This window comes from Artemia franciscana, chromosome 20, assembly GCF_032884065.1.
Source record: "Artemia franciscana chromosome 20, ASM3288406v1, whole genome shotgun sequence".
Taxonomy (NCBI): Eukaryota; Metazoa; Arthropoda; class Branchiopoda; order Anostraca; family Artemiidae; genus Artemia; species Artemia franciscana.
The window spans coordinates 24226613-24250732 of NC_088882.1; the positions used below are offsets into that span (position 1 = coordinate 24226613).

Genomic DNA, 24120 nt, shown 5'->3' on the forward strand with positions numbered 1-24120 from the left:
CTTACGCGCGCGGGGGGGCTTGGGGGGGGCGCGAAGCGCCCCCACCAACTAGGTGTTGGGGTGGCGCGAAGCGCCACCCCAACAGCTAGTATATATATATATATATATAAATATATATATATATATATATATATATATATATCTTCTATATATATAAAAATAAGTTGTCTGTCTGTCTGTGGATGGATCAGGTGACGTCACCTGAAAAAACTGGATCAGGTGACGTCAAAACTGAAAAAACTAAAAAAAGGCAAAAACTACAAAAAAACTAAAAACAAATAAAAAAAATAAAAAAGCTAAAAAACTAAAAAAACTAAAAAAAGGCAAAAACTACAAAAAAAACTAAAAACTAATAAAAAAATAAAAAAGCTAAAAAACTAAAAAAACTAAAAAAACTAAAAAAAGGTAAAAAACTAAAAAAACTAAAAACTAAAATAACTAAAAAAAAGGAAAAAACTGAAAAATAAGCTAAAATAAAGGTAAAAACCAATAAAAAACTAAAAAAAAAACTGAAAAAACTAAAAAAAGGCAAAAACTACAAAAAAAAACTAAAAACTAATAAAAAAAGTAAAAAAGCTAAAAAACTAAAAAAACTAAAAAAACTAAAAAAAGGTAAAAAACTAAAAAAAATACAAAATAAAAAAAACTAAAAAAAAGGAAAAAACTGATAAATAAGCTAAAATAAAGGTAAAAACCAATAAAAAACTAAAAAGAAAAAAAGGAAAAAACTAAAAAAAATTTTCATTTAAAAAACTAAAAAAAACTAAAAAAGGTAAAAACTAAAAGAACTAAAAAAGAAAAAAATAAATGACGACACTCAAAGAGAAAGCGACCAGGACAAAAGGAATGTTCGATTAGCAATCAACAAAGCACCGGGACACAGGGAGTATAAATGACGACCAGGACATAAGTAAAAAAAAAACTATCTATATATATAAAAATAAGTTATCTGTGGATCTGTGGATCGTGGATCAGGTGACGTCACATGAAAAAACTGGATCAGGTGACGTCAAAACTGAAAAAACTAAAAAAAGGCAAAAACTACAATTAAAAATTAAAAACTAATAAAAAAAATAAAAAAGCTAAAAAACTAAAAAAACTAAAAAAAGGCAAAAACTACAAAAAAAAACTAAAAACTAATAAAAAGCTAAAAAACTAAAAAAACTAAAAAAAGGGCAAAAACTACAAAAAAAACTAAAAACTAATAAAAAAAATAAAAAAGCTAAAAAACTAAAAAAACTAAAAAAACTAAAAAAAGGTAAAAAACTAAAAAAACTAAAAACTAAAAAAAACTAAAAAAAGGAAAAAACTGAAAAATAAGCTAAAATAAAGGTAAAAACCAATAAAAAACTAAAAAAAAAACTGAAAAAACTAAAAAAAGGCAAAAACTACAAAAAAACTAAAAACTAATAAAAAAAGTAAAAAAGCTAAAAAACTAAAAAAACTAAAAAAACTAAAAAAACTAAAAAAAGGTAAAAAACTAAAAAAAATAAAAAATAAAAAAAAAAATAAAAAAAAGGAAAAAACTGAAAAATAAGCTAACATAAAGGTAAAAACCAATAAAAAACTAAAAAGAAAAAAAGGAAAAAACTAAAAAAAAATTTCATCTAAAAAACTAAAAAAAAACTAAAAAAGGTAAAAACTAAAAGAACTAAAAAAGAAAAAAATAAATGACGACACTCAAAGAGAAAGCGACCAGGACAAAAGGAATGTTCGATTAGCAATCAACAAAGCACCGGGACACAGGGAGTATAAATGACGACCAGGACATAGGTAAAAAAAAAATTAACAAAACTAAAAAGAAGGTAAAAACTACAAAAAAACTAAAAAGAAAAAAAAACTAAAAACTAATAAAAAAACTAAAAAATCTAAAAATCTAAATAAACTAAAAAAGAAAAAAAAAAGGAAAAAAATAAAGGAGAAAAACAAAACTAAAAAACGAATGTATATACAGACCGGTACACCGGGATACAAATGACGACCGGGACACAGGGAATATAAATGACGACCGGGACACACGGACACAACTACAACGCGGACACCGGGGGAAACAGGGGGATATAAATGACGACCGGGACAAAAAAACTAAAAAGAAAAAAAAACTAAAAACTAATAAAAAAACTAAAAAATCTAAAAATCTAAATAAGCTAAAAAAGAAAAAAAAAGGAAAAAAATAAAGGAGAAAAACAAAACTAAAAAACGAATGTATATACAGACCGGGACACCGGGATACAAATGACGACCGGGACACAGGGAATATAAATGACGACCGGGACACAGGGACACAACTACAACGGGGACACCGGGGGAAACAGGGGGATGTAAATGACGACCGGGACAGGGAATGGTCGATTAGCAATCACCATCAACAAAGCTCAAGGGCAATCATTAGAATCATGAGGTATAGATCTGAATACAGATTGTTTTCCCATGGACCATTATATGTTGCATGTTCAAGAGTCGGTAAACCTGACAATCTATTTATATGCAAAGACAATGGGACAGCAAAGAATGTTGTATATTCGCAAGTTTTACGTAGTTAAAACCATATCCCATGGACCATTATATGTTGCATGTTCAAGAGTCGGTAAACCTGACAATCTATTTATATGCACAGACAATGGGACAGCAAAGAATGTTGTATATTCGCAAGTTTTACGTAGTTAAAAACATATATCTTCTATATATATAAAAATAAGTTGTCTGTGTGTGGATCTGTGGATCTGTGGATCAGGTGACGTCACCTGAAAAAACTGGATCAGGTGACGTCAAAACTGAAAAAACTAAAAAAAGGCAAAAACTACAAAAAAACTAAAAACTAATAAAAAAAATAAAAAAGCTAAAAAACTAAAAAAACTAAAAAAAGGCAAAAACTACAAAAAAAACTAAAAACTAATAAAAAAGCTAAAAAACTAAAAAAACTAAAAAAAGGCAAAAACTACAAAAAAAACTAAAAACTAATAAAAAAAATAAAAAAGCTAAAAAACTAAAAAAACTAAAAAAAGGTAAAAAACTAAAAAAACTAAAAACTAAAAAAAAAACTAAAAAAAGGAAAAAACTGAAAAATAAGCTAAAATAAAGGTAAAAACCGATAAAAAACTAAAAAAAAAAAACTGAAAAAACTAAAAAAGGCAAAAACTACAAAAAAAACTAAAAACTAATAAAAAAGTAAAAAAGCTAAAAAACTAAAAAAACTAAAAAAACTAAAAAAACTAAAAAAAGGTAAAAAACTAGAAAAAATAAAAAATAAAAAAAAAACTAAAAAAAAGGAAAAAACTGAAAAATAAGCTAAAATAAAGGTAAAAACCAATAAAAAACTAAAAAGAAAAAAAGGAAAAAACTAAAAAAAATTTTCATCTAAAAAACTAAAAAAAACTAAAAAAGGTAAAAACTAAAAGAACTAAAAAAGATAAAAATAAATGACGACACTCAAAGAGAAAGCGACCAGGACAAAAGGAATGTTCAATTAGCAATCAACAAAGCACCGGGACACAGGGAGTATAAATGACGACCAGGACATAAGTAAAAAAAAAACTAACAAAACTAAAAAGAAGGTAAAAACTACAAAAAAACTAAAAAGAAAAAAACTAAAAAAAGGCAAAAACTACAAAAAAAAACTAAAAACTAATAAAAAAGCTAAAAAACTAAAAAAACTAAAAAAAGGCAAAAACTACAAAAAAAAAACTACAAACTAATAAAAAAAATAAAAAAGCTAAAAAACTAAAAAAAACTAAAAAAAAGGAAAAAACTGAAAAATAAGCTAAAATAAAGGTAAAAACCAATAAAAAACTAAAAAAAAAACTGAAAAAACTAGAAAAAGGCAAAAACTACAAAAAAAACTAAAAACTAATAAAAAAAAGTAAAAAAGCTAAAAAACTAAAAAAAAATAAAAAAACTAAAAAAACTAAAAAAAGGTAAAAAACTAAAAAAAAAAATAAAAAAAAACTAAAAAAAAGGAAAAAACTGAAAAATAAGCTAAAATAAAGGTAAAAACCAATAAAAAACTAAAAAGAAAAAAAGGAAAAAACTAAAAAAAATTTTCATCTAAAAAACTAAAAAAAACTAAAAAAGGTAAAAACTAAAAGAACTAAAAAAGAAAAAAATAAATGACGAGACAAAAGGAATGTTCGATTAGCAATCAACAAAGCACCGGGACACTGGGAGTATAAATGACGACCAGGACATAAGTAAAAAAAAAACTAACAAAACTAAAAAGAAGGTAAAAACTACAAAAAAACTAAAAAGAAAAAAAAACTAAAAACTAATAAAAAAACTAAAAATCTAAAAATCTAAATAAACTAAAACAGAAAAAAAAGGAAAAAAATAAAGGAGAAAAACAAAACTAAAAAACGAATGTATATACAGACCGGGACACCGGGATACAAATGACGACCGGGACACAGGGAATATAAATGACGACTGGGACACAGGGACACAACTACAACGGGGACACCGGGGGAAACAGGGGAATATAAATGACGACCGGGACAGGGAATGGTCGATTAGCAATCACCATCAACAAAGCTCAAGGGCAATCATTAGAATCATGAGGTATAGATCTGAATACAGATTGTTTTCCCATGGACCATTATATGTTGCATGTTCAAGAGTCGGTAAACCTGACAATCTATTTATATGCAAAGACAATGGGACAGCAAAGAATGTTGTATATTCGCAAGTTTTACGTAGTTAAAACCATATATATATATATATATATATATATATATATATATATATATATATATATATATATATATATATATATATATATATATATATATATATATATATATATATATATATCTATATTTACAGGTGGGACATAGGGACACAACTACAATGGCGCGTAACTATTATGGCGCGTAACGACTTACACGCGCGGGGGGGCTTTGGGGGGGGCGCAAAGCGCCCCCACCAACTAGGTGTTGGGGTGGCGCGAAGTGCCACCCCAACAGCTAGTATATATATATATATATATATAAATAAGTTGTCTGTCTGTGTGTCTGTCTGTCTGTCAGGTGACGTCATGTTTCTGTGTCGACTGACGTCATGAAGTTAGTTGTCGTCATTTTTGCTATGACGGTGACGTCATTAAAGATATTTAAGACATATATGTTCACGTAGAAATCTATTAATGTTTAAGTTTAAAATGACTGATGAACTTACAATGGTAAAAGCCGATGAAGATGCTCAAAGAGTCTATGCCAAAAAACTTGCTGCTGATAGAGAAAGTCAGAAAAGAAAGCGTGCAAAGGAATCAAAAGAACAGCAAGGAAACAGCTACGTTTTTTACATTTTTTCTTTTTTCAATTTTCTTTTTCTTCTTTATTTTTCAGCTTCACTATGAAATACATATCGCCGAACCTTTGTTTTTTTTTTTAACTAAAATCTGGTAGGCAATGATGACCTTATCCAAGTCAAAATCCCAAACCCAATCATCATCGCTATCATTTTCAGTTTTAATATGTTTTGACTCTCGCTGTCCAGGTGGATCTTCATCTAACTGCACGGTTTTGCGTTCTTTAGCCTCAAGCCTGTTTCCTTGCTGTTCTTTTGATTCCTCGGCACGCTTTCTTTTCTGACTTTCTCTATCAGCAGCAAGTTTTTTGGCATAGACTCTTTGAGCATCTTCATCGGCTTTTACCATTGTAAGTTCATCAGTCATTTTAAACTTAAACATTAATAGATTTCTACGTGAACATATATGGGTTATGTCTGTCTGTCTGTCCGCATATGACGTCTGAATTATTTCATCATATACCAATTCAAAAACGAAAGTATACAAGCTGATGTAGCTGAGTTGGTAACGCTGTATGTTCCAGGTTCTAGGTTCGAGAGGTTCCAGGTTCAAACCTTACAAAAACTACAAAAAAAACAAAAAAAAACTAAAAACTAATAAAAATAACTAAAAAAAGGTAAAAACTACAAAACAAACCAAAAACTTAAAAAAAAACTAAAAAAAGGTAAAAAACTAAAAAAAAACTAAAAAAGGAAAAACTGAAAAATAAAGGAGAAAAAGAAAACTAAAAAAATAAAAATAAAAGGGGGATATATAGGGGGATATATAAATGATGATGGAGACACAGGGAATGTTTGATTAGCAATCACCATCAACAAAACTCAAGTGCAATCATTAGAATAATGAGGTATAGATCTGAATACGGATTATTGTTCCCATGGACAATTATATGTTGCATGTTCAAGAGTCGGTAAACCTGTAGTGGGACACAGGGACACAACTACAATGGCCCGTAACTAATATGGCGCGTAACAACTTACGCTCGCGGGGGGGCTTATATATATCTTCTATATATATAAAAATAAGTTGTCTGTCTGTGTGTCTGTCTGTCAGGTGACGTCATGTTTCTGTGTCGACTGACGTCATGAAGTTAGTTGTCGTCATTTTTGCTATGACGGTGACGTCATTAATGGTATTTAAGACATGCGTTCACGGAAAAATGTTTAATTGTAAAATGACTGAAGAACCTACAATGGCAACAGCCGAGGAAGCTGTTCAAAGAGTCTATGCCAAAAAACTTGCTGCTGATAGAGAAAGTAAGAAAAGAAATCGTGCCGAGGAATCACAAAAACAGCAAGAAAACAGGCTTGCAGCTGATAGAGAAAGTAAGAAAAGAAAGCGTGCCGAGGAATCACAAGAACAGCAAGAAAACAGGCTTGCGGCTAAAGAACGCAAAACCGCGCAGTTAGATGAAAATCCACCTGGAAAGCGAGAGTCAAAACATATCAAAACTGAAAATGATAGCGATGATGATTGGGTTTGGGATTTTGACTTGGAAAATAAAGAAAAAAACTGAAAAAATGTAAAAAACTAAAAAAAACTAAAAAGAAAAAAACACTCAAAGATAAATTACAGACCGGGACACAAATGACGACCGACACAGAGGGAATATAAATGACGACCAGGAACCTCAAAGAAAAATTACAGACTGGGACACCCGGACACAAATCACGACCGGGAATATAAATGACGACCGGGAGGCAGGGACACAACTACAACGGGGACGCCGGGGGCACAGGCGGGATATATAATTGACGACCGAGACACAGGGATTGTTTGAATAGAAATTACAGACCGGGACACCGGGACACAAATGACGACCGGGACACTGGGACAGAGGGAATATAAATGACGACCGGGACACTCAAAGAGAAAATACAAACTGGGACACCAGGACACAAATGACGACCGGGACACAGGGAATATAAATGCTATTTATATGCACAGAATGTTGTACATCCGCATGTTTTACGTAGTTAAAAATATATATTTATATCTATCTCTATTCACAGGTGGGACAAAGGGACACAGCTACAATGGCGCGTAACTAATATGGCGCGTAACGACTTACGCGCGCGGGGGGGCTTTGGGTGGCGCGAAGCGCCACCCCAACAGCTAGTATATATATATATATATATATATATATATATATATATATATATATATATATATATATATATATATATATATATAGATATTATGTTTGTTTATTGGAAAACAACATAGATGTGTTAATTTTCTTTAAGATGAACCCTCAAATAGCTCTCCATGATTTTCCTGTGCCCCGCTAGCAGCAGAAAAAAAAATTGAGAGGACATAAGTCCTACCCATGCAAAAAAGTAATTTTCAAAGATGTACTGAGGACTGTGATTATCTGAAATTTCCTTAAATCTGTTTTCAATATAACATTATACTTTTAAAGTATTAAAGCTATTATACTTAACCTAATTCAGATCCAGAGGGTTCCCATAGGTAGCTGGTTGGGCATGGGTGTGATGTTCCTAAGCTCGGTAGCGGCTTTCTAAAGATCGGAAATATCAGAGTATTGATATTTTAAGTTCAGATGTTTCGTGGGCTATTATAGGCAATAGACCAGCCCATGATATGGGCTTATAGCTATTCTGAATTTGAATAGTGTTACAGCGTGTCCTTACTTGTATCCATACTGTCTATTTAGTAATGAGGATTCAAAAAAAGAGCATGACAGATTGAAATAAATCTTGTACCTTGTATTTTCATTAAATATGCTCAAAAACCTTTAACCGAATCCTTTCACTTGTGTAACTGAAACACGAAAGAAATCATATTTTAGCTTAGGCAGGATTGATGTGTTACCCTATTTACTTTTTTTCTTCGATATGAAACCAAAACAGATAAAGATTTTCCAAAGCCTGTGATTAGACATTGGGAATTCCACATGGCCGTTGTTGAAGTGGCTGCTGCAGCTAGTATGTCACAAAAAGGTAAGTCAGTCCCCTGTATATCGAAAAAGCGTAGATCTTATATTGAAAGAACTAAATGAAAAGGCACAGTTACTGACTTTTTTGCATCAGCAAATAGTGAATCCACGTATAGTTGGGAGCATTCAAAAAATAACGAAGGAGTACCAACGTACTCAAAATTTTAGGCCAAACAATCAAATGTTTAAATTTACAATACTTCCACCCATTTTAGAATACAAAAGAATTACAGAAACAATTTTTTTTCAAAAAGACGATATAAAAAAGTTTTTTTCAACCCGAAATATTTGAAAAAAAAAACAGAAAAAAACAACCAATCGAGATCCCTATGAACAGAGTAACATTCAGCTGTAATTTGACAAAACAAATCCTATAAATTGACAGCTAGACTCATTACTTTATTTTCACAGGACTCTTTGGATTATTTCATAAAAGCAAAAATATGCTGACCCCATTTCATCCAAATTTACAAAAAAAAATTCTTTTTTTTCAAAAAACAATGTTTATAAGAAAGTCAATCATATACTTCAACGAATTAGATATTACTTGCTTTAGAACATGGGGTACGAAAGGTAAATGAGAATGTATAGCTTCGAAGCATATTTTTTCTTCTGTTTTTTGTTTACTCGAGGATATGCCTACGAGACAGGAAACGCTAAATACCCAGACAAGAAAATCTTTCAGAACGATAAGTTGCTGCTTTCTAAGAATTTAAAAGGACTCAACCAATTGAAAATCAGTGTAGGTGAACTTGAGGACTACATATTCGACTTATGGCCATCGGACATGTTCGATAACAACTTTAACGTCATTCACCAATTTGATAACAATGGTGAACATGACGAACTTTTAACGTCTAGATTCTATGCTGTCGAGAAAGTTTGGCATGGAACAACAACATTAAAGAGTTCTTTTGGTACTTTCTATTTAGGAGAGAAAGACAATGGTAAATTTTTTGGTATTTATGCGGATAATAAATTTTTGTATACCATTATGCCAGCAAACAATAATGATGAAAATTCCATGGTAATTATAAAGGAACCCCTCACTTTAAATTTGTCAAATGCTCCACTTGCGTCAGGAAAAGAAAATAAAATCCTTCAGAATATCATAATTCATCATTCAGTAGAAAAAAATGTACTACCGTTAGTTTTAATTATATACTCAGGAGTTTATGACGTATTTCGATCAGCAACTTTTTCTTATTCAAAATCAACAGAAGTAATAAAAAATTTAAAATTTAAGATAAAAAATTTGAAGGTTATGCATAATCCCAGTGAGAAAAAGCCAATAGTTGAGACAAAGCCAATAGTTGAGGAAAAGCATAATCCCAGTGCTGATACCCACAATACAAAAGAAAAGTGCGTTCACATAGCTCATGTCATAAAAGATGTCGATGACTGTATAGACAAACCACAAAAAGACACAGTAAAAGATACAGTCCCAGTTTCTCTTCTGTTCCTCAGTGAGCCTTGCCACAAAGAAGAATTAACCAGTAAGAGTTTCTGCAATTCAGCCGAAACTGCAGTCGGGTCTATTAAGGTCCCTAATGATATCGAGAATATCCTTGTTAAGGATATTATACTACAAGGTGTGTTGGAATTGAGCAATATTCTAGATCCTAAAATACAGGTTAAAAGCAATGGTCACGAATTCAGTTTTTTAAGTAAAGCGCAGAACTCTATATTTGAGGCTGTAAATGACAGTTCATGTGTTTCTGTTGTCGAGAGAGATAAATGTTTAAAATATAAAAGCCAAAAATTGACAAGAGATTCTAACCTAGTTCAAATTTGTTTCGAATGTTCACAATTCGAGGATGATGATTTGATTAGTAAGTCTGAATCAGACGAAGAAAACATTGAGATACCGATAAACGATAAAACATACGGAAGATTTGAAAGAGTAATATCTGAAAATCTTTGGGATTGGTTTGTACCAGGAATTATATTAGCTATGCTAGTATTTTGTGCAATTGTGGCTTGCTTTTCTTTGGTGTTAATTCCTTAGGTTTGCAATCATGGTTGCAGCCTAGTAAAAGACGAACACGTCCCATAGTAACAAAAAATAGCCCGAAAACTCTTGAAAATAGCGGCAGGTTGAAGCACAAAATATACCATTGGAACCACCTTGACAGAAAACCCTATAAAGGGAATTTATAGTCCCTTGCCTTGAACAACAAGGAAATCGATTTGCTTGAAAAAAAAAGAAAAGCTGCTGCAAACACGAAATTCTGTAACGGAATCATGCTTTTTTTTTTAGATACTGCGTTATCATAGAGAGCTGTTTCAGGGTTTAGTCTAAAAAAAACTGCTATACGTTTTGCAATTGACACAAAACAATACTTAATATAAAATTGAGGTTTGACGAAAAAGTGCGTTTTCATGTACAAGATGATGGTATAATTAAAACATTTCATCGGTGACAACGTTGCTCTTTCTGTACTAGTTCCTGCTAAGTTAAATTAAAATAAAAAAAATAAAAATATGACGAATGACTCCGAGCAGTTAAAGTAAAAGGCATGGAACAAGCAATAGTAGAGGATCACATTGAATTGTAAACGAAAATGTTGTGCAAATAAAAAGGTTGTGGTCAAAGGACTATGAATTACATTGTAACAAAAATTGTAAAACATTTGTAATAAAAATTACAATGGATTTAAGAAATGTGTTATATTAGCGGAAAGAATAAACAGGAAGGAGGAATTGAGTTCACGATTTGTAACCCTATGTTACAGACTAGAGGGATAAGTAGTTCTCAATTACGCGCCCCGAGAAGACTTGACGAGCTTATTGGGTCTAGAAAAAAATTTTGGGGCTAAAGCTGGCATTTGACCTACATTTAGATTAGATAATATTTGTTTTTAAAAGACTGCCATTTTGTTCAACGTAGTTGGAAGGTCTGGAGATTATGTTTTTGAGGATGACAACCCCCCATTGCCCTCACAGTAAGGGTTGTAAGTTATGCCCTGGGACATATAAGGTTTATATAGAAAGAGTGATCATACAAACTTTCGAGGGACTCATTGTATTGGTAATCAGAAGTTCTAGTACCATTTTTAAGATTCACAGTGATCGTAGGGTGGATACACCCCCCATACCTTGTATTTCTCTTAAATGCAAATGATAGACATTTTGAGAATATTTGTTGTCGTAGAAACTTCAAGAAAAGCTCATTTGATTGATAACTGAAGGGATTAGTGCCTTTTTAGCAGTCGAAAGTGATTGGAGGGCAGATACCCCCCCCCACACGCCCACCATTTTCCCAAACACATCCAATACAATTTTGAGATAGCCAGTTTGTTCAGCGCAGTTAAAAGGTTTGGAAATTTTGTCTTTGAGGATGACATGCCCCCACAGCCCTTGGGGCAAGGGTTGTTAGTTATGTCCTGGGGGCATTTAAGTTTTTTTTTTATAGAAAGGGTGGTCGTACAAACTGCGGAGGGGGCTCACTGGATTGGTAATCAGAGGTTCTAGTACACCTCTTAAGATTCAAAGTGATCAGAGGGCGGCTACCCCTCCCTACACCTCGTATTTTCCCGAAATACATCTGATAGAAACTTTGAGATGACCATTTGTTGTCGTAGAAACTTTAAAAAGACTCATTCAATTGGAAATTGGAAGGCCATTTTTAATAGTCAAAAGTGATTGGAGGACAATAAGCCTCCCCCACGCCCATCAATTCCCAAAACCCATCTAATCAAAATTTTAAGATAGCCATTTGGTTCAGCGTAGTTGAAAGGTCTGGAAAGTATGTCTTTGAGGATATCCCTCCCGCAGCCATCAGCACAAGGGTTATAGGCCCCCGAGGACGTATAAGGTTTTTACGGAAAGGGTGGTCGTATAAACTCTGGAGGGGGATCATTGGATTGTTAATCAGATTTTCTAGTTCCCTTTCTTAAGACTCTAAGTTATCAGTGGCAACCCCCCCCCCCTACGTCGTATTTTCCAAAAAAGCATCCTATAAAACTTTTGAGAAAGCATTTGTTAAAAAATAGTCCAAAGATCACATAATAAAGCCTTTGGGGTGGACAGAATCCCTCAAAGTTGGGGTAAGGGTTGTCAGTTATGCCCAAGTGGCATATAAGGTTTTTATGGAAGGATTAGTCGTGTGATCTGTATAAGAGACTCATTTGATTTGAAATATATAGTTCCAGTTCCCTTCTAAAAGTCAACACATTCAATTGAAATTGTGAGATAGCCATTGTGTTACCAATAGTCCAATGATAGTGTAAAAATGTCCTTGGGGTGAAAAAAAATCCCCCAGAGCCCGTTGGCAAGGGTTGTAGGTTATGCTCAGAGCATATAAGGTTCTTATGGAACGGGTAGTTGTATACAGTTTGGATCGGATGGAGCTCATTTGATTGGAAGTCGGAAGTTTTAGTAACCTTTTTATGAGTCAAAAGTGAATGGAGGGGCGTCAGCCCCCTAAGCCTATTATTCCAAAAACATATAAGCTATTTTGTTCAGTATTGTTGAAAAGTCCAGTAATTATGTCTTTGGGGATGTCAACCAAAGACAGAAATAACAAGGCCCTTGGGATGGACAGAATAGAGTACAAAGTTGTGTTAACTTTGTAAGAGGCTTGTTTGATTCGAAAGGTATAGTTCTAGTTCCTTTTTAAGAGTCAAAATTATGAAGAGCTACTAGCCCCCCCTCTCTCACATTCTCTTTTCCCAAAACGCATTCAATTGAAATTGTGAGACAGCCATTTTGTTATCAATAGTCCAAAAATCACGTAGCAATGTCTTTAGGGTGGTCACAGTCCCCCAGACAAGGTTCTTATGGAACGGGTAGTCGTATAAACATCGGATGGAGCTCATTTGATTGGAAGTTCGAAACTTTAGTGCCCTTCTTAAGAGTCAAAAGTGAATGGAGGGCATTCAGCCTCCTCCCCAGGCCTATCATTCCCCGAAACATATCTGATCGAAATTTTAAGAGAGCTATTTTGTTCAGCCTTGTTGAAAGGTCCTGTAATTATTTCTTTGGAGATGTCAACCTCCCCACAGTCCTCATGACAAGGGCAGTACTTTAGACAATCCGTTCATTATTTACACATAGTATATGTTCTTAAGAAAGGTATGCATGTTTAAACTTTACTTTCCAAGAAGACGATAGGAGAAACTCTCAGAAAATACTGAGGGGAGTGTTGGACTAAATCAAAACATATTATGTGTATATGGATTGTCAAAAGGGTGCAACACAATAATAACTCAGTATATTAATTTGGAAAATTCAGGAAATAACAAAGAATATGATAAAAACGTCAATATTTGCATGCTATCAATACTACTACAACTATCACCACTACTACTGCCACGCTACTCCATTTACAGCATTAAGGGGAAATTTGAACTAAATCCCGAAACGCTATGTGCATGCACATTGTCAAAACAGCATATCCCAACAATTGATTTGGGTATTAAGATGGAACCTTAAGAGAATACTTAAGAGGGAAGATCACCTCACCAAAAGGCAATACGGGAACACTACTGCTACTGCTACTGTTACTGCTACACTTACTACTACTGCTTCTAGGGTTTAAGAGCATTGACATGAAAATTTCAAGAAGTATATGAACATACAGGTTATCAAAAGGAAATATTAGCAATGTCGTGGCGATGGCTAATTGTATTGAGTGGCAACTTCCAGGACTTGATGAGAACGGTGTTTTACTTACCAAAAGGCAATAGGTTAATACTAGTGCTACTAGTATTACTACCGGCATTCAATAATTTTACCAGTAACATCAATTGAAAACAAAATACGTTTTAAATGTTTTCACTTTTCTTACTTCCAAAAATTGTTTTTATCAAAACGTCAAGGAATAAATATATGTCAATTACACTGACAATCCATGGTCACTTTTTTCAGTAAAAGGCAAATTATGTTCTATTGTTGAGAATACATGGGGGTTATAAGTCCTACTTATGTTAACAAATACTTATTTTTCGATAAGATAATAGAATACAAATATTCAAAAACTAGCTGTTGGGGTGACGCTTCGCACCACCCCAACACCTAGTTGGTGGGGGGCACTTCGCACCACCACCCCCAAGCCCCCCGCGCGCGTAAGTCGTTACGCGCCATATTAGTTAGGCGCCATTGTAGTTGTGTCCCTGTATCCCACCTGTGAATATAGATAGATATATATATGTTTTTAACCACGTAAAACTTGCGAATATGCAACATTCTTCGCTGTCCCATTGTCTGTGCATATAAACAGATTGTCAGGTTTACCGACTCTTGAACATGAAACATATAATTGTCCATGGGAAAAACAATCCGTATTCAGATCTATACCTTATTATTCTAATGATTGCCCATGAGCTTTGTTGATGGTGATTGCTAATCAAACATTCCCTATGTCCTGTCGTCATTTATATATCCCCCCTGTGCCCCCCGGCGTCCCCGTTGAAATTATATCACGGTCACCATTTATATTTCCTGTATCCCGGTCATCCTATCCCCCGTGTCCCGGTCGTCATTTGTGTCCCGGTCTGTAATTTCTCTTTGAGTGTCCCGGTCGTCATTTAAATTCCCTGTGTCCCGGTCTTCATTTGTGTCCCGGGATTTTCAGGTTTACCGACTCTTGAACATGCAACATATAATTGTCCATGGGAAAAACAATCCGTATTCTGATCTATACCTCATTATTCCAATGATTGCCCTTGAGCTTTGTTGATGGTGATTGCTAATCGAAAATTTCCTGTGTCCCGGTCGTCATTTATATATCCCCCCTGTGCACCCCGGCGTTTCCGTTGTAGTTGTGTCCCGGTCGTCATTTATATTCCCTGTGTCCCGGTCGTCATTTGTGTCCTGGTGTCAAGATCTGTAATTTCGTCAATCGACAAACATGACGTCAGTCGACAAACAACTTCGCGAAGGCATAATCCTCAATCCTTGTAATGACGTCAGTCGACAAACATGACGTCAGTCGACAAACATGACGTCAGTCGACAAACATGAAGTCAGTTGACAGTCGACAAACATGACGTCAGTAAACAGACAGACAACTTATTATATATATATATATATATATATAGAATAGCTGTTGGGGTGGCGCTTCGCCCCCCCCCCCCACGCGCGCTAGTCGTTACGCACCATATTAGTTACGCGCCATTGTAATTGTTGTGTCCCTGTGTTCAACCTGTGAATGTATATATATATATATATATATATATATATATATATATATATATATATATATATATATATATATATATATATATATATATATATATATATATATATATATATATATATATATATATATACACTAGCTGTTGGGATGGCGCTTCGCGCCACCCCAACACCTATTTGGTGGGGCGCTTCGCGCCCCCCAGCCCCCCCGCGCGCATAAGTCGTTACGCGCCATTGTAGTTGTGTCCCACCTGTGATATATATATATATATATATATATATATATATATATATATATATATATATATATATATATATATATATATATATATTGCATATAAATAGATTGTCAGGTTTACTGACTCTTGAACATGCAACATATAATTGTCCATGGGAAAAACAATCCGTATTCAGATCTATACCTCTTTATTCTAATGATGTGTCCCTGTGTCCCGGTCGTCATTTGCGTCCCGGTTTGTAATTTCTCTTTGAGTGTCCCGGTCGTCATTTATATTCCCTGTGTCCCGGTCTGTAATTTCTATTCGAACATCCCTGTGTCCCGGCTGTCATTTATATATCCCGCCTGTGCCCCCGGCGTCCCCGTTATAGTTGTGTCCCTGTGTCCCGGTCGTCATTTATATTCCCTGTGTCCCGGTCGTGATTTGTGTCCCAGTCTATAATTTCTCTTTGAGGTTCCCGGTCGTCATTTATATTCACTGTGTCCCGGTCGTCATTTATATTCCCTGTGTCCCACATTCACAGGTTGAACACAGGGACACAACAATTACAATGGCGCGTAACTAATATGGCGCGTAACGACTAGCGCGCGTGGGGGGGGGGGCGAAGCGCCACCCCAACAGCTATTCTATATATATATATATATATATATATAAATAAGTTGTAATAAATAAGGTGTCCAGCTACTCAAGGGCAATCATTAGAATCATGAGGTATAGATCTGAATACGGATTGTTTTCCCATGGACCATTATATGTTGCATGTTCAAGAGTCGGTAAACCTGACAATCTATTTATATGCACAGACAATGGGACAGCAAAGAATGTTGTATATTCGCAAGTTTTACGTAGTTAAAAACATATATATGTATATATATATATATATATATATATATATATATATATATATATATATATATATATATATATATATATATATATATATATATATATATCTATATTCACAGGTGGGACATAGGGACACAACTACAATGGCGCGTAACTAATATGGCGCGTAACTAATATGGCGCGTAACGACTTACGCGCGCGGGGGGGCTTGGGGGGGCGCGAAGCGCTCCCACCAACTAGGTGTTGGGGTGGCGCGAAGCGCCACCCCAACAGCTAGTATATATATATATATATATATATATATATATATATATATGTTTTTAACTACGTAAAACTTGCGAATATACAACATTCTTTACTGTCCCATCGTCTGTGCATATCAATAGATTGTCAGGTTTACCGACTCTTGAACATGCAACGCATAATGGTCCATGGGAAAACACACAAACATGACGTCAGTCGACAGACAGACAAACAACTTATTTTTATATATATAGATATAGATCATACATGAAGGAGTGGTATAGTTCATTCATTATCAATGGGGACTATGCAAGGTTCATCGGTATCATGGTTGTAAAGATAGCTGAAACCGAGTAAAGAACAAACCACAGTACATAGTAGCTAGAAGTTTAGATAAAACAAGCATCTTTTGACAAGTTTTTAAGGAAGATCTTGAAACTATTCAAAAATGGCGGTAGATAGAAATAAAATGTGCATCATTAAAGCAGCATTGAATTACCCAAGGGTTTTGAGCCAACCATCATGAAAAACAAGGAAAATCACTTCTTTCCATGGTTAAAACGAATCTGGCTGGTTTTTTTTTTACCCAGGCTAGCATGTCACAGCAAGGTTGCAGAGAGATATTTAATGATGGATTTAAAGTTACTACTCATATTTACTATATGGCTTTCTTTAATTAAATTGTTCTTACTAGGTTAAAGCTACCACTGCAGCCATGAAAATCCGTCTTGAAAGGACCAAAATAAAATCTAACATATGAAAAGAAATGCATTTGATGTTATCATATCCATCTTACAATCAGTATTATGTCACATAATTGTAAGTAACATAATTTTGGCGGTATATTTTAAGATAGTCAAAGGGGGGAAACCCTCAAACCGCAGGTTTGGAGCCTCCTCTTCTTCTTGTTGAAGCAATAAATCGTCTTTGAAAAATGTGACGAAAAATGAGAGCTAAAAACGATTATGTTTTAAAACTTGCACAAAATATACAACACATTCAAAATAGTTGTGGTATGAGACTTTAGATGTATACGTGCGGGGAAAATAATTATAATAATTCTCTATGGGACTAAAGCCATTCTGGACGACATTCATCTAGGTTCGTTTTATACTGTAAAAGTGAAAAAAAGAAAACTGAAAATTACATGTTCTTTAATTAAAAAAAAGGTTTTTACTAGGAAAACTACCAATAAACGTTTTTATGCTCAAAATTTGTCGTAACAGCATTATCCAGCTAAGAAAACCTAACGCATAAGGAAGGGGTCCGCATAGCTAGTGACCCAATGAAAACTCGGCTACTTCAAACTTAGTAAGAGCTTATATTTCCAACTAGCGGTTGGTGGGGGGGCTTCGCGCCCCCCAAGCCCCCCCGCGAGCGTAAGTCGTTATGCGCGATTGTAATTGTGTCCCCGTGTCCCACCTGTGAATATAGATAGATATTTACATGTTTTTAATCACGTAAAACTTGCGAATGATGATTGCTAATCGAACATTCCCTGTGTCCCCTTTCGTCATTTATATATCTCCCCTGTGCCCCCGTTGTAGTTGTGTCCCTGTGTCCCGGTCGTCATTTATATTTCCTGCGTCCCGGTCGTCATCTGTGTCCCGGTGTCCCAGTCTGTAATTTCTCTTTGAGTGTACCGGTCGTCATTTATATTCCCTGTGTCCCGGTCTGTAATTTCTCTTTGAGTGTCCCGGTCGTCATTTATATTCCATGTGTCCATTTATATTCCCTGTGTCCCGGTGTCGCGGTCGAAGCCTTATATACTTATATCTTGCGAATATACAACATTCTTCGCTGTCCCATTGTCTGTGCATATAAATAGATTGTCAGGTTTACCAACCCTTGAACATGCAACACATAATTGTCCATGAAAAAAATCCGTATTCAGATCTATACCTAATTATTCTAATGATTGCCCTTGAACATTCCCTGTGTCCCGGTCGTCATTTATATATTCCCCCTGTGCCCCCCGGCGTCCCCGTTTTAGTTTTATCCCTGTGTCCCGGTCGTTATTTATATTCCCTGTGTCCCGGTCGTTATTTGTGTCCCGGTCTGTAATTTCTCTTTGAGTGTCCCGGTCGTCATTTATATCCCTGTGTCCCGGTCTTCATTTGTATCCCGTTGTCCCGATCTGTAATTTCGTCAGTCGACAAACATGACGTCAGTCGACACACAAACATGACGTCAGTCGACAGAAACACAAACAAATAACTTATTTATATTATGTCAGTTACGCTAGATTATATCTTCTATCTATATATATATATATATATATATATATATATATATATATATATATATATATATATATATATATATATATATATATATATATAAATAAGTTGTCTGTGTGTGTGTGGAGTGACGTCATGTTTCTGTGTCGACTGACGTCATGTTTGTCGACTGACGAAATAAACAGACCGGGACATCGGGACACAAATGACGACCGGGACACCGGGACATAGGGACTATAAATGACGACCGGGACACTCAAAGAGAAAGCGACCGGGTGTGTCGACTGAAGTCATGTTTGTCGACTGACGAAATTACAGACCGGGACATCGGGACACAAATGACGACCGGGACACCGGGACATAGGGAATATAAATGACGACCGGGATACTCAAAGAGAAAGCGACCGGGACACAAGGAATGTTCGATTAGCAATCACCATCAACAAAGCACCGGGACACAAAGGACGACCGGGACACAGGGAATATAAATGACGACCAGGACACTCAAAGAGAAATTACAGACCGGGACACCGGAACACAAATGACGACCGGGACAAAAATGACGACTGGGACACAGGGAATATAAATGAAGACCTCGACACTCAAAGAGAAATTACAGACTGGGACACCGGGACACAAATGACGACCGGGACACAGGGAAACAACAACAAAGGGGACGCCGGGGGGCACAGGGGGATATATAAATGACGACGGGGACACAGGGAATGGTCGGTTAGCAATCACCATCAACAAAGCTCTAGGGCAATCATTAGAATAATGAGGTACAGATCTGAATACACATTGTTTTTCCCATGGACAATTATATGTTGCATATTCAAGAGTCGGCAAACCTGACAATCTATATATATATAAAAATAAGTTGTCTGTGTGTGTGTGTGTGTCGAGGGACGTCATGGTTGTGTGTCGACTGACGTCATGTTTGTCGACTGACGTCATTATAAGGATTGAGCTGTATGTGTCATGAAGTTGTTTGTCGACTGACGTCATGATTGTCAACTGATGAAATTATATACCGGGACGCAAATGACGACCGGGACACAGGGAATATAAATGACGACCGGGAACCTCAAAGAGTAATTACAGACTGGGACAACCGGACACAAATCACGACCGGGACACAGGGAATGTAAATGACGACCGGGACACAGGGACACGACTACAACGGGGACGCCGGGGGCACACGCGGGATATATAAATGATGACCGGGACACAGGGATTGTTCGAATAGAAATTACAGACCGGGACACAAATGACGACCGGGACACCGGGACAAAGGGAATATAAATGACGACCGGGACACAGGGACACATCATTAGAATAATGAGGCATAGATCTGAATACGGATTGTTTTTCCCATGGACATTTATATGTTGCATGTTCAAGAGTCAGTAAACCTGACAATCTATTAATATGAACAGACAATGGGACAGCGAAGAATGTTGTATATTCGCATGTTTTACGTAGTTAAAAACATGCGTAGTTAAAAAACTAAGAATGATAGCGATGATGATTGGGTTTGGGATTTTGACTTGGATATATATATAGTCCTACCAGATTTTAGTAAAAAAAAAAACAGAGGTTCGGCGATATGTATTTCATAGTGACGCTGAAAAATAAAGAAGAATAAAGAAAACAGAAAAAAGAAAAATGGTAAAAAAACTAAAAAAAATAAAAAGAAAATACTAAAAAAACTAAAAAACTGCACAAATCATCATGAATAAAAATTGCATCATCTGAATAAATCTTCAGATGATCATGGAGCGTTTTATCATTTTGAGTCCCCCTTTTTTGCTGATAGAGTGATTGGTTAGATCTTTTAATTTAGTCCTTTGTTATGTTTGTCTTTTCATTTCGTTATCGGTTTTTTTATTACATGAATTGAAGAATAGTAGTTCGTGGAAACCACAGTTGGAGAAGAAGCTATAGCGTTGGCTATAGTAAGGCCGTAAGGCTTACATGAATTGAAGAATAGTAGTTCGTGGAAACCACAGTTGGAGAAGAAGCTATAGCGTTGGCTATAGTAAAGTCCGTAAGGCTTCAATGCTATATTATTATTCATTATTTTTCCCCCAGAAAACCTCATATGGAAGGGGTGATCGTATAAACTTACCTTTTCCCCCCTATGCAACTGATAAAAATTTTGAGACAGACATTTTTTAAAGACCAGATAACAAAAACTCCGAGGTAGGCACAACGCCCTAGAGCCGGGGAGAAGGCATTGTAAGTTATGCCCTGGGGGTATATATGGTTCTTATGGAAGAGGAGCTAGTATAAACTTCAGAAGGGCTCGTTTCATATGAAATTGAAGTTTCTAGTTCACTTTTTAAGAGTCAAAAGAAATCGAAGGGCAAATAGTACTTCACGACCTTTTCCCCCAAACGCATCCAATAAAAATTTTGGGATAGCTATTTTGTTAAAATTAGTTCAAACGTCAGATAATATGAGATTCCGAGGTTGACAAAATCCTACTGGGGGCAGGCGTTATAAGTTACACCCACAGGGCATATATGGTTCTTATGGAAGTATAATGCTCGTATAAACTTTAAAGAGAGCTCATTTGATAGGAAATTGAGAGTTCTAGTTTACTTTTTAAGAGTCAAAAGAGTTCGAAGAGTAACTAGCAAACCCATTCCTTTTTGAACAAACGCATCCATTCGAAATTTTGAGATAACCATTCTGTCAGAAATGATTCAAATATCAGATAACATAAACACTGAGGTCGATACAACCTCCAAAGCCTGGAGCAGGCGTTGTAAGTTATGTGTTTGGGGCATACATTTTGAGATAACCATTTTGTTAGAGAAAAGTTCAGAACTTAGGTAACAAAACTCCGGAGTTGTCACAACCCCCAGAGCCCGGGGCAGGTTTTGTAAGTTATACCCCGGGGCATATAAGGTTTTTATGGAAGTAGTTGTCGTTTAAACTTCAGAGGGGGATCTTTTATCTGGAAAGTAAAAGTTCTAGTTCCCTTTTTAAGAATCAAAAGGGATCAGACGGAAACTAGACACCCCCCCCCCTATGGCCTCTATTCCCCAAATGCAACCGATTAAAGTTTTGAGATAGCCATTTTGTTGAAAATAGTTCAAAGGTCAGCCAACGGCACTTCGGGGTCGACACAACCTCCAGAGCCCAACGGAGAGTGTTGTAGTTTATGCCGCAGGGGAATACAAGGATTTTATGGAAGGGGTGGTCGTACATACTCTGGAGAGGGCTCAAATGATTAAAAATTAAGTTCATTTTTCATTTTTAAGAGTTTAAAGAGTTAAAATGAACTTTATGCGAACAATGGCAAAATCATAACAGAAAGGGTGAGGGATAAAATGGTAATGCATTATTGCAAACAACTATCACAGGCTAAAAATAAAAAAATTGCCGAATTCGTATTCCAAGTCAATTAATGTAAAATAAAAAAAAATAAAAATCAATGTCAATTAACTGTCAAGAAGTCAGGTGGCAGCAGTAACTAGCAATCTAGTAAGAAACTATCACATCCAATATTAAAAAATACAATAGCCCATAATTCCTGGAAATAGCATCATATCAAAACAAGAAGTACATTATTAGAACAGCCTCTTTCAAAACTCATACATAGAAAACTAACCGTCCCTTGGTTTGAATAACGAGGAAAATCTATTGGCTTGAAAAGCATGATAAGTTGCTTGAACTACGATATGTCCATAAATGGCATCTTCTTCTCCCGTCGGTTCCACTCAGATAGCGGGGCACTGGAACATCATAGAAAGCTGTTTGATGGCTCGCTTTAAAGAAAATTGCCACTTCTAGTATCTGTTATGATTAAAAACTTTTTTTTTAAATAGAATAAATATTTTGTGAAAAATTGCATTTTTCCTGGACAAGATTGATGAATGACGTCATAATTGTAGTTTGTTATATTATAAGACGATCATTAAAATAACAAATCATTGTATGTATTGGACCTCCAGGGCCCCTGGGAGGTTGTATTAACACCAGAGTTTCACTTATCTGACCTTATTCACTTATTTCACCTTATCTGAAAAATTTTTATCGGATGGGTTTGGGGGAAAAGGGACAGGGGGGGAGGCGGGCTTGTTGCATTCAGATCTCTTTTGACTCTTAAAAAGTGAACTAGAACTTTTAATTTCCAATCAAATGAGCCCTTTCTGAAGTTTATGCTAGCATCGTTTTCATAAGAACCATACACGTCCCCAAAACGTAACGTATAACGCATGCCCCTGGGAGGTTGTGGCGACACCACAGTTTTTCTTATCTGACCTCTGATATATTATATAAAAAAAAAATGGCTATCGAAAAATCTGTATTGGATGGGTTTGGGAAAAGGGGCATGGGGGAGGGGGAGCTAGTTGCCCTCTAATCTTTATTGACTATTATAAAGTGGACTAGAACTTTCAATTTCCAATCAAATGAGCCCTCTCTAAATTTTATACGAGCATCCCTTCCACAAGAACCATATATGTCCCCAGGGCATAACTTACAACGCCTGACCCCGGGCCATGGGGGTTGTGTTGGCACCGGAGTTTTTTGTTGTATGATCTTCGAACTATTTTTAACAAAATGGCTATCTCAAAATTTTTATCAGATGCATTTTGGGAAAAGGGGATGGCGGGGAATTGCCATCCAATATCTTTGGAATTTTAAAAAATGAACTAGATCTTTCGACTTCTAATCAAATAAGCCCTCTCTGAAGTTTATACGAACATCCCTTCCATAAAAACCATGTATGCCCCAAGGGTATAACTTACAATGCCTGTCCTCGGAGCCAGGGAGGTTGTTTCGACCCCGGAGTTTTCGTTACATGATCTTTGAACTATTTTGAAAAACGGCGGTCTCAAAGTTCTTATCGGATGGGTCTTAGGAAAAAGCGTATGGAGAGGGAGGTGACTAGTTGCCCTCCGATTGCTTTTGACTCTTAACGAGCGTCCCTTCCACAAGAACCATATATGCCCCCAGCCTATAACTTACAGCGCCTTCAACCGGGCCCTGGGAGGTTATGCCAACACTGGAGTTTTCTTATCAGACCTTTGAACTATTTTTAATAAACTGGCTATCTCAAAATTTTTATCAAATTGGTTTGGAGAAACAGGGCGTGGGGGGCCTAGGTGGTCTTGATTCCCTTTTAGCTTTTAAAAAATT

At 35.5% G+C, this 24120-nt stretch overlaps 2 protein-coding genes across 2 annotated transcripts in view; one reads left to right on the top strand and one right to left on the bottom strand.

Moving 5' to 3' along the window:
- LOC136040028 (caldesmon-like) overlaps positions 1 to 7824 on the top strand; it is a 46057-nt gene extending 38233 nt beyond the window's left edge. The window contains exon 3 of the mRNA XM_065724094.1: positions 7722 to 7824. Within this exon, the coding sequence (XP_065580166.1) occupies positions 7722 to 7824 (103 nt within the window). The remainder of the gene's footprint in view (positions 1 to 7721) is intronic.
- The window catches only part of LOC136039940 (uncharacterized), a 113986-nt gene extending 91181 nt beyond the window's left edge, over positions 1 to 22805 (bottom strand). The window contains exon 1 of the mRNA XM_065723942.1: positions 22589 to 22805. The gene's annotated coding sequence lies outside the window, so the exon portion shown is untranslated. The remainder of the gene's footprint in view (positions 1 to 22588) is intronic.
- Between the last annotated feature and the right edge of the window lie 1315 nt (positions 22806 to 24120).